The following is an 11,594-nucleotide window of genomic DNA, read 5'->3' as shown; positions in this document are numbered from 1 at the left end:
TGGTTAATAACCATGTATAGATCTCACCCACATGAGGGCACCCACTCTTCATGCCCAAAGCAGTTGATTTCACAGCTTCCTAATTTGGAATACAAACTGCCTTACCTGAAGATAGAGGTGATGCTGTTGAACTTGCTGGGGTTGCCACTGGTGGAGGGTGCCAGGGGGGTGGCTCTGTTGTGCAGGGACATTGGCATGGGGAATCATCACTGAGGGGGTAAACACGGGAGCAGAGGCAGAGGCAGAGGCGTGAACATCTGTACAGGTGATTGGCTGCATCTGGATTGCAGAAGGCAGGCCCTGATGCTCTTGAGTAAATCTGTAATGCGGAAAAAGGAAAAAACAACAACAACACATCAAGCTTTAAGACCCTTACAAGTGGAAGAAACCCTGCATTAGTGAGTGGCTACAACAAATCAACATGAGTTAAACACATCCAGCAGCTTGGAACATGGGAGGAAAGTATCACATCATAAGGCCAATACTAGCAGCGAGGTCTAAGACAGGGGTAGTCAACCTGTGGTCCTCCAGATGTTCATGGACTACAATTCCCATGAGCCCCTGCCAGCATTTGCTACAGTCAACCATGAGCTTCTAGCTTGCTGCCTCACCAACGCCGGAATACGAGGAACAGCCCCCCAGTGTCTGATCTCCTTCCTCCAGCGTCATGAACAGAGGGGAGCAATAGGAGAGACCCAACAACCTCTCTCCAATTTTATTCAACATCTTCATGCGTCTTCTTGCCCAACTGGTGCAGAAGTTCAGGCTGCACCCGATAAATATGCAGATGACACTCAGCTCTTCCTCCTGATGGATGGCCACCTTGACTCTCCCCCAGAAGTATTAGCCAGCTGCCTGGAAGCAGTGATGGGATGGCTCAAGCACAGTCATCTGAAGCTCAGTCCTTCAAAGATGAAGGTCCTGTGGCTGGGTAGAAAGGGACCATGCAAAGAAGTGCAGAGTACAGCTCCCAGTGGCTCACTCCGCCAGGAATTTGGACATGATCCTGGATGCCTCCCTCTCAGGTCATGAGAGTAGCATGGCTGGCATTCTACCATCTTTACCAAGCAAAACTACTAGCACCCTGTCAGGCCCCGGAACACCTAGCCACAGTGATCCATGCAATGGTCACCTCTAGACTGGACTTCTGCAACTCGTTCAACACAGGCCTGCCCTTGACCTTGATCTGGAAACTGCAGCTAGTCCAAAATGCAGTGGCCAGGGTCCTCACAGTAACACCATGGAGGTCCCACATCCGGCCCATCCTCCACCGACTACAATGGCTACCAGTTGAATTCTGGATCAGGCTAAAGATTTTGGTAATCACCTTCAAGGCCAAACATGGTCAGGGCCCAGTGTACCTGAGGGACTGCCTTTCTGCCTAAGACCCTCTGTTTACAGTTTTAGTCACCACACTTTAAAAAAAGCATTGGAAAAGGTACAGAAAAGGGCCACTAAAATGACTAAGGGGATGGAACACTTTTCCTATGAAGGAAGGCTAAAGAGGTTTGAGGGTCTTTAGCTTGTAAAAACAACAACTGGGGGGTGACACGATAGTGGTTTACAAAATTATGCGAGGGATAGAGAAGGTAGAGAAAGGACTTTCCTCACAACAGAAGGACTTGCGGACACTAAATGAAATTAAGGAGTAGTAGGCTTAAAAGGAAATACTTCTGAACTGAAAAATAGATTCAAGTGAGTATCCATGTTGATCTGAGTCATGCATCTGAGGAAGTGTCAATGTACAGAGAAGCTTATACTTTGAATAAGACTTTATTGGCCTTAAAGGTGCCACTGGATTCAAACTTTGTTCTTCATCCAAAGAGTAATTAACAAGTGGAATTCACTGCTGCAGGACGTGGTGGCGACTACCATAATAGACAGCTTCAAAAGGGGATCGGATAAATATACGGAGTAGAGGTCCGTAACTGGTTATTAGCAACAAGCTGCAGATGGAATACTCTGTCTGGAGCAGTGATGCTCTGGATTCCTGGTGTTTGGAGGACAACAACGGGAGGGTTTCTGGAATTTTGGCCCAGCGGATGGACCTCCTGATGGCACCCCAGTTTTGGCCACTATGAGTCAGAATGTGGGACTGGATGGCCCATTGGCCTGATCCAACATGGCTTATCTTATGTTCTTTAACCTGTTCCATGCCTGGTAGGAGGCATTCAGCTTGGTAGGTTACAAGCAATTTAACAGGCTTGTCTTAGGAAGAACACACTTTTGTGTGGTGTTTGACCCTAATTAAGCTCCTGATTGACCCTAATTAGGCTTCCTGCAGGGAAAGCCCATGGAACACAGCTTAAATAACTGTGAAGGCTTACTTGGCTTGCTGTCTGGCAGCAGTGCCCTGTGAAGACTGGCTGTTCCCATTAGCGCTGGACATCAAGGGCTGCACAGGTTGATCTAGCAACATCCTGTTGGAAAAGTGACAAGCCACCACACTGCAGTGAGAACCAGAGAACACAAAGGGCAAGCACAATGTTGACCTCTTTGCTTGCTTCTCTGTGGAAATGTATTTAAAAAAATCGCAGCCCCATATCTGTCAGACCTAGAACTTAACACCCATAGAAAGGCCTTCACCCAAGCGAGATGCTCAGCTCTATCTACAGCTGTGTTGGAGGGGGCGTTACAAAAAAAAAACCTTGCTCAGCGACTCTGTCCTTGTGCCAGTGGATGGATAGAGTCAGACGAACACTTGCTTCTGTTCTGCCCCATTCATGATGCCATCAGATGTAGCTTTATTCAGCCAGTTTTGAACACCTACCCAAGAACTTCCCCAAGGGAGAAAGTCAAGGTGCTGCCTCAAGACGAAGATAGGCAAATAATTCTCTGCACAGCTAAATTTTGCACTGCCGCCATGAAATTGCCTACTGTGTATGTGGATCAGAAAATTTCTCTTTGATCCAATTTCAAAAGTACAAAGAGCCAATTGTCATTGGCAACTTAAACTATGTTTTAAATATTGAATGTAACATCTTAAAGTTTTTATGCAGTCAGATCTTTAAAAAAATTTATAGTACTATTACTGTTTTTTCCTCCCTGTGTGGTTTTTGGCTTTGTTAGTCCAGCAGCCCTTTGGGGCAATTTAAAAACTGTTTTGCACCCAGTATTACATAATCCAATTAAATCTGCAACATCACCAGTGAATTGTGGGCTTGAGGCCTCTCGATCATGTCCAGAAACATTCCCCTGCTCCCTTTCTTTGGATTTGAATATGTAGTCTAATGAAGATTTCTCTGGAGAACTCAAAAACATTTTGACAGGTTTGGTGCCATTTTGCTTAGTCATAATAACAGGAACCCCTCAAGTATCACTTGGGGGAATTCTTCTATGGACCAACAACGCAACAGTATTGGCCCCCAAAGCAAAAAACGGAAGTGGCCTACCACATTTTGCAAGATAAGAGAATTGGAGAAGGAAGACAACATCCGAACATCTCTCCTTGTACCTACACAATCTCAAACTATCATGTTTTCATTCTACTTTTTGCTTGTATTAAATTTGGATTTGAGTAATGAAGGAAGAGCAAGTATGAGAAATTTAATTCAGAACCAAGCTGTCCATACCGTAGACTCCGATCTTGGCTGTAGTCTGACTGCTGCCGCCTCTCTGTCATTTCGGCTGGCATCGGAGCTGACACAGTGATAGGGTGCGTCTGAGAGAACACCATGGGGTTATTGTAGAGGGGCATTGAAATGCTCATCTGCACTGGCAAGCATCTCTGCTGGATCTGGTTTCCTCTCAGAATGTGCTTTTGCTGCTGCTGCTGCTGCTGCTGCTGTACCTGATCCATAAATGCAAAAGCCTTCATTGAAACATGAATTAGAGGTACATAGCTTTTTTTTCTTAAGAAGCAATTCATCTGGAACCACATCAGACACAAACAGACCTGGGATGACGTGACACAAGGTTCCCTGAGGAATTGCTGGGGTGAGGGCAAGGGCGTGCCACAGAACTGCTTGGCTCCCATAAGGCCTTTCTGCTGAGACTTCTTGGAGGTCGCCCCATGCCTGCTTCCTGCTGCTGTGGCTTGTTGCTGAGAAGGCCTCTGTGGGTTCGGGGTTTGTTGCACATTGTTGAAGACCATTGGCATTGGCCGTTGCATCAACATCTGTCCGAACAGAAGGGGGAAGAGGGGGGGAGATAAGAAACACCAGTTTTTGTTACAAGCAGTGAGCATGTGGACCTCGGCAACATCCCCAAATGCCTGATGTTGAGGTCTTGAAAGTGAGCATGAACTACAAGCATAGCAGCAAAACATCTCTTACCACAGCCAGAAGGGGTGCTTAAACATGATATTTCTGCATGTTAATCTGTAGCAGTCATTCCCAACGGGGAGTCCTTGGACCCCATGGGATCTGCAGTGGTCCCCCCCCCCCTGCCGCCGCCTTAATGGAAGCTGTCAAAAGGCTGAAAAACATTACTCTAAAGCAGACTGTGTCACATAGTGCCCAAAACACAGTACTCAAAATAACCCCTAGATGGCAACCACCTTTTGGATATATTACCATTCAAGCTGCACATTTCTTAAGGGTGAAAATTTCACAATTTTTTTAGAACAGAAGTCATGAATTTATAAAGTTTCAAAAATGTCCTGAAACAAAGCATAAAACAGCCTTGTTGATATGAAAGATTCCTCTCTGTTAGCGAAGAAATAAATAACCAGAAAAGTACCTCTGCTCTCTAAAATATAATCCAATTTCATCTAACGAATTAGGAGAGCCGTACTTCATTCAACTGCGGGGGGGGGGGGGAGGACATCCCCAGTGCTCATGATAAAAGATATCAACTTCCATAAGGGCACTGAATGAATGAGCTTCAGTATATCCCACTGGATAGGATCTTTCATTTGCAAAAAGCTACATCATGTTGAAATCTATTTTAGAATAATCGCACAATCCTAGCAGTCTGCACCTGTACCTTCTACACCAGGGGTAATCAACCTGTGGTCCTCCAGATGTCCATGGACTACAATTCCCATGAGCCCCACCAGCATTTGCCAATTTCACCTAACTACTAGCAGGACATGGGACCACCCTGGCATGACACGCACCAATTCGGAAACCTGCACCCACTTCACTGACTACAGGGAGAACAAATCATATCCACGCAACCAGGTAAAGACGTTGCAGGGCAGCCACTGATGATTTCAGAGGCCCTGCCTCTGCTGGTTTTGCCAGCGCCTCAGCTGTGGCCTACTCTGCTGGCAGCCTCCCCATGTCTTCTGGTGTGCTCCCAGGGGTGGGACTATCACATCCATGTCAATACCCATTTTTTGTCCCAGGGGGCACGCCAGAAGATTTGTTCCACATCAAAAATTGGCTAGCTTATAGATGTGTTTATTTGCAAGGCTAAGCATAAGGGTCAAACAATACCTGATGTCTGGAATTCCAGGTGTGTCCTAGCAACCACAGGGAGAGTGGGTTGAAGGGGGGGGCAATCTTCACGGGAGCTGTAGTACTAGGGGATGTTATGTCTGAACATTTTCTTGCCCACCCCGAACCTCTTTCCCTAGTCAAAAACACTCAACAGGAGTCGCTTTTATCCTCAGTAGCAACAAAAGACAAACAATATAAGTATATGTTCCTTTCCAGGGCTTAAAGCAGACCTGGGGCAGGAATTTTCAATCAGCTAAGTAACATTAGGAGGAAACTCAATCCCTTCCTTTCTCAGCACCACACTCCTGATTCAGAGAAAGTCCTGTTCAAGATAACTACAGCCCCAATTATCTGACACAGCAAGTTTGGATGCACATATACACAGCACACATTTTGTTGGGCTTTAAGGTTTCTGAACTCCGACTTTGTCCAGCCGCAATTCTGATCATCTGCCCACATGACTGCTTTTGCAGGGCCAAATTGCTCCTCTGGAGATCAAACCCAAGCACTCCAATGTCGTGTCCCTAAGTGCCATGGGAAGTCTTTTGATTTAAAGAAGGTGGCTTAGGTGAACTCTTGCCATCGGCATACCTGCAAGTTAGAGTCTTGTACCAATAGGAGCTGCTCTTTGATGACATGCAACTCCTCTTGCTGTGTCTTGATGTCGGCTTGCAGAATACGGGTCCTCTCTTCCAGCTGCTCTTTCAGCTGATGCATCATCCCTATCTGGGCTGGGAAATGATACACAGGCTACGGATGCAGAATGGATGGAAGGGTCACCCAGCTGTATTTTTGCAAACAGTGTTTACTAAAATCTACATATTTGAAAAAAAGCTCCCTTATTTCACTTACTTAATGTCTAGTCCATCTTTTTCACTGAGACTTACAGATTACCATTAAAAAAATAATGCAACAATGCAGTAAAGCTAGATCAGCCATTCTCAATGGGGGCCTTGAAGGGCTCTGGGCCATTTGAAGGGGGCCACAGACTGAGAAATGTGAGAAAGGGAGCCCAAAGATGTTATTGGGGAGCCTTGGTAAGGGAACCAAGTAATTCAAGTTTATTTATACAGTCACAGACCAGAATGCAGATAAAACTTTAAAACTTTTAGGCAATATAAAAATTAAAAATTTCAATAAAATTAGCCAGAAGGACATGGTAATGGCATGTTTAAGTGTTTATCTTTCTGGCAGGCTTGAATCACATGGGTACAGTGAATCAATGAAATACACTTTTTGTCACATATGACGTCATTAACTGCTAGAAATTTTGACCATCAGGGGAAAGAAAAAGAAATAACGTAACCTGTTAGTGTGTGCTTGAATTAATGCATTCAAAGGGGAAAAAAGAATGCACATGCTTCTCTTGGCTGAATCTTCTAGAATTCTGTCTCACATATAAGACAAGATACTTCAAGTGTAGTTAGTTTACTCTTATCTTATGCCTTTTTTTATCCTACCTCATTGCACAAGCTGCCAGCCTACCACGAGAGGCCCTGGAAGCTGAAAAGAGCGTCTAAAAGGGCCATAGCAAAAAAAGGCTGAGAATGGCTGAGCTAGGTCTATTCTGCACACAATAGTTAATGCTCACTGTTGAACCAGCAAGGATTCTTTATCAATCTTTATTTACATTTAGACCAAAATTTCAGATGCCCTAATAAACAATGGCAGTAAAAAAGGAAGGTAATACATAAGAAAGAGATTAGAAATGCCTCAGCAATAAAACTTTAGAACTTTTAAAACCATAAAAGTCAATATTTAAGAGAAGCATTAAATCCCATTTATTTTAGGAAAGCAAAATGAGACATAATACCAATATAAAACTAATAAACAATTAAAATATAAAACTAAAAGCAAGATTAAGGGACGAGCCATAAAAGCTACGAATCAAAAACATAAGTAATTCTATGGCAAACTTATAATGCTATACGTCAGTGACCCAATCTTTCCTAGTTCCTGAAGCTTAGCCAAGCAAATTTTGCTACTTTGCTAGTTAAAAAACTATTTGAGTCCAATAGCAATAGTTGCAGGCGATGTTTTCTCAGGCTGCGAGGGCATTCCATAAGCATTGGTGCTAATGCACCTGGTTCGTCATCAGATCACATGGAGCTTTAGCCGTAATACTAAAGACTTTCTTGAAGAATTATGTTAACCAGCAAGGATTAAAATAGCTGCTTGCAAGGTCAAAAATAAAGAACTTGACTTGAGGGTGTTCCCTGCCCATTATAAGAACTAGAGACTTGCTTTAAAAAAACAAGCAAATGAAAAGCTGGGGGTCTAAGGATACAGGTTTTATTCATACATCAAACCCGTCCCATTAATTAAAGACGTTATAAATGCATTGAGGGCAAGACTTCCAAGTTTCTTTCATAATTACATGAGGCCTCAGAAGTGGATATTTGTCTCAAGAGACATTCAGCTGCCATTATATTTTTCCTCTCTCTCTTCAGAACAGTGATTACTTTTAAGCCGCACTCTTTGTGCTGTGCGTTTCCTCTTCTCTGCCTCAGATCATTGCCTACCAACGGAGGAGATGGGGAAACGCCCACGGAAATGACTGCCATTCTGGGGACCTCTTAGCAGTCTCTCTGTCTGCTTGCCCTGTGGGCACATGTAGAGCCGACTGTGTACCATGGGGGGGGGGGGGTGACGTACCATAACTGCTGGCTGTGAGGGAACTGTGGGCTGCGCCATGTGATGCTGCAGGAGATGCTCAGAGGGTGTTTGAGTGGCTATTATACCCTGTGAAAGAAAAATAGTGGGGTTATAATGCATTCGGCAGAAGCACGAATAGGTCTATTTCTTTGTAATAACTTTCCCAAAAGATCGTGCCTTCGCAGCCTAGCTTTCATAGAAGCTATGTTTGAGACATTATCACTTCAGACGATGGCTCGAATGACTCCATATTCCTCACTCAAAAAATACAAATCTCTTAATAGACCGTTGATGCACTGGAGGTTTCATGCAGGGCTGCAGGCTGGAGTTTTAGTCGTGGCAGGTTGCCCCACCTCTTCCTGCACCCACATGGGGGAGTATTTGGCCTGGTGCACCTCATTTGCCCCCAATTTGTATTCCTGCATGGGAGGTGGGGCAGTGAAGTTCCCAGTGCATAAACCGTCGTATAGAAAACTAGCAAATCAGGGAAAAGAACTGAAACCTTGCTTCCCAAGCCAGGGCAATATTTTCACAGGCATCTGCCCTTTTTTAAACACTTTATTTAGTTCTCAAAACTCTCCGCGCCTACTTGTACTTCAAGACCACTTAGCTTTATGTCGTGGTCATGTGTCTTGTCTTATAAATAGTTCTGCCAATAACTTTACCAGCTTCTGTTCCCGTGTAGTTTGATTTGTACATAACAGGCAGCAGATAAATGCAAATCAAATCAAATAAATGCTCTGCTCCTCACCCTAAAATGCTCCACATGTCAGTTTCAGCAGATCAAACTACTTGCTCAGGGCACAGAAGCAGCACTGGCCATCCCTCATCCTTCCTAGCAGCTAGCAACCCAATTTACATGTCTTTATTTTTTTAAGCACACATCTGCTGCCTTTCTGCCTAGCAAAGGACTAGAGACAGCTGACTATCAGGCTGAGTCACAGGATTCACTTCCAGTTGGCCTTTCTGGACTGCATCAAATTCTAAGTCAATGCAGTGGTTTTTAGCAGTGCTGAGCCTGTTACACAGAAAGAGAAAGAACAAGACAGAGATCTAATCCACCAGAGAGGGAAGGCCTGCTCTTGGTATTCTGTAGTTGTTATTCATCTCATTTATTTGTTTGTTTAATTTTTATGCTGCCCTCCCTTGCAGCTCATGGCAGTTCAGAGAACATGAATCCAAGATGACAGATAAAACACAAGCTCAGTAACTGCATCAAAATATCAACAGCACTGGACTTTTAATCATTCACTGTTTAACCACTTAGCATGTTTATCCATAACCCAGAAGATTGATCAGACTGAAACTGCTCCACAGCATGTCCAGTGGGTGTAGATTCCGGAGGGCCCGGAAGATGTTGTTGGCTCACTGGCCCCAACCGAAAGCTTGGCAGAAGAGCTCCATTTTGCAGGGTCTTTACATCAGGGGTAGTCAACCTGTGGTCCTCCAGATTTGCTGGGAGGGACTCTTGGGAATTGTAGTCCATGGACATCTGGAGGACCACAGGTTGACTACCCCTGCTTTACATAATTATATCATAAACACTATGACAGACAGACAGACATAATTTGTTCTTTTCTTATTCACAGAAACCAGGGTGTAACCTGATGCCAAAGGCAACACTATAGATCTCTGTATGGCATTAAGCACTGTGATACTGCCAAGAAAGACTTAAAATCATAGCCTGAAAGGAGCTCTTTTTCTCCATCCACCTCTTTTTTTATTTTGTAACATCTACCCTGATTAAGAGTTTTTCAGAACTCAAAAGCTTGCACATTTTGGTTTGTCTGTTGTTGTTGTTGTTGTTGTTCAATTTATTTCCCCCCTCTCCCTATAGGCTCAAGGCGGGTCACAGTAGTCTCAACCCCATTAAAACCCATTAAAACATCCATTAAGACTTTAAAAATATCAACATGACGGCAGAAAATCTCCATCCCTCCCCTTACTAATAACATAGATAATGGAAGACACTTCCTGACTATGAAAAGTATTACATGGATTATGGTTTTTCGATATGAATATAATTAGCACTTTCTGCTTAAAGTCCAGAGGAGTCCCCCTCTTTAACTGAGGCAAATTACTTCTCTCTGAAATACGCCTTGGGAAAAACATGACAGCCACTCACCTGTGTGCTGCTGCTTGAGGCCAACCTGAGCGGTGTCTTGTCTGACATGGCTAATGATTGTCTGGTAGGCGTGCTGGCATCAGTGTGCCGAATGGATGATGTGGCTGCAAAAGATAAGTATCCTTTAAGAGGGTGCTCACAAAAATACTTTCCAGTTCATACCCAACACCTGAGCTTGAGGAGATCTTGAGATATAGCAAGATTGAAGTCCATCAAGATTATACCCTGAAAACCAGCTGTTCTTTTAGGAGAGTAGGAGAACTGCACCTTACCAGAGGAGGCAAATGGTCCATTTAGCCCAGCACCCAGTTTCTAATGGGGGTCACTAATGTGACTGAGAAAAATTCATCTCCAAAGACCCCATCCTAAGCATCTGGTATTCAGAGATATATTGCCTATGGAGACAGACACTCCATTTCGCTGATAGCTGTTTATAGGCCTATTGTTCTTTTTTAAAAATCAGGCAGGCAATGCACAGCTAGAGAATCAATAATGGCAGCTAAAAACCACCAGCAGTAGTATAAAGCATCCAGTGACGACATGAAATTGCCTTATTCCAATCAGATCACTTTTCCTGATATCATCTACTGCCACATACAATGGCTCTCCAGGATCTCAGGCCCAAAAATGTCTTTTCTGTCACCTGCTTTCCAAGATCTTTTGAATAAAAAATGCCATAGGTTGAACCCTGGACCACCCACATGTAAAACAGATACAGCCTCTCCTCTTATGGACAATGAATCTCACAGGGAAGATGGATAAAATGAGGATCTTGACTTCACAATAATGCAATTCTGAATATCCATCAACCTGTTTAGAATTCCCCCTTGGTGCCATGGTGGCCAGCAGTTCAAAGTGGAACATACATGCAGAGTCAGAGAGTGCTGTGTGGGAGGATCGGCGGGAACTATGAGACGACACAGACACCCTTTCCCGACTGGGTTCTTGGCTGGTTACACATGGCCGGATATCAATGAAACGTTCTTGACTCTGAAAAAGAGTTAAAGCCAAGAATATTAGCGGTGGAAGGAAAAATATCAGCATTCCTAGCTTGCCAACTGACACTCTTCAGAAGGCAGGAGACATCATAGGGGCACCATACAAGATTCATTAGTTCCTTCCAGAGGGGTTGCCATAAGCATAGAAGAAAACAAAGGTGTTTTGAGCCTTAAAGGCTAACCATAAATTTGTTCAGAATCTGAAAGTCTCTTTTTACATTCACTTCTGTATATTTAAAATGTGATTACTTCAAATTAAGTTTATAGGAGGTTCTCCTGTCAACTTTCATAAAGGGAATGATGGAAGCCGTTTTTTCTTTTGCAGGTACAGCTTCATCTGACAGATACCACTTCATTTGTGTATAATCAGAAGGTATGATGGGCATAGTCCAGAAAATGGCTGCCCTTTAGACTCAATTCTTTGACAGAATC

The 11,594-nt window shown here is 43.9% G+C and overlaps 1 protein-coding gene across 2 annotated transcripts in view; it reads right to left on the bottom strand.

The window, feature by feature from the left end:
* The window catches only part of PASD1 (PAS domain containing repressor 1), an 81,010-nt gene that overhangs the window by 4,065 nt on the left and 65,351 nt on the right, over positions 1 to 11,594 (bottom strand). The window contains exons 15-22 of one of the 2 annotated variants that reach the window (XM_077307711.1): positions 11,031 to 11,154; positions 10,165 to 10,268; positions 8,040 to 8,126; positions 5,976 to 6,134; positions 3,896 to 4,117; positions 3,573 to 3,790; positions 2,328 to 2,420; positions 106 to 319 (exon numbers count right to left, since the gene is read on the bottom strand). In XM_077307711.1, coding sequence (XP_077163826.1) covers positions 106 to 319; positions 2,328 to 2,420; positions 3,573 to 3,790; positions 3,896 to 4,117; positions 5,976 to 6,134; positions 8,040 to 8,126; positions 10,165 to 10,268; positions 11,031 to 11,154 — 1,221 coding nt within the window. The remainder of the gene's footprint in view (positions 1 to 105; positions 320 to 2,327; positions 2,421 to 3,572; positions 3,791 to 3,895; positions 4,118 to 5,975; positions 6,135 to 8,039; positions 8,127 to 10,164; positions 10,269 to 11,030; positions 11,155 to 11,594) is intronic. The other variant, XM_077307712.1, reaches the window with a different exon arrangement.

The sequence above is a fragment of the Paroedura picta genome, chromosome 13 (assembly GCF_049243985.1).
Source record: "Paroedura picta isolate Pp20150507F chromosome 13, Ppicta_v3.0, whole genome shotgun sequence".
In the NCBI taxonomy this organism is placed as follows: Eukaryota; Metazoa; Chordata; class Lepidosauria; order Squamata; family Gekkonidae; genus Paroedura; species Paroedura picta.
The sequence above is the reverse complement of the archived record's forward strand: the minus strand, read 5'-3'. Positions and strand labels throughout refer to the sequence as shown.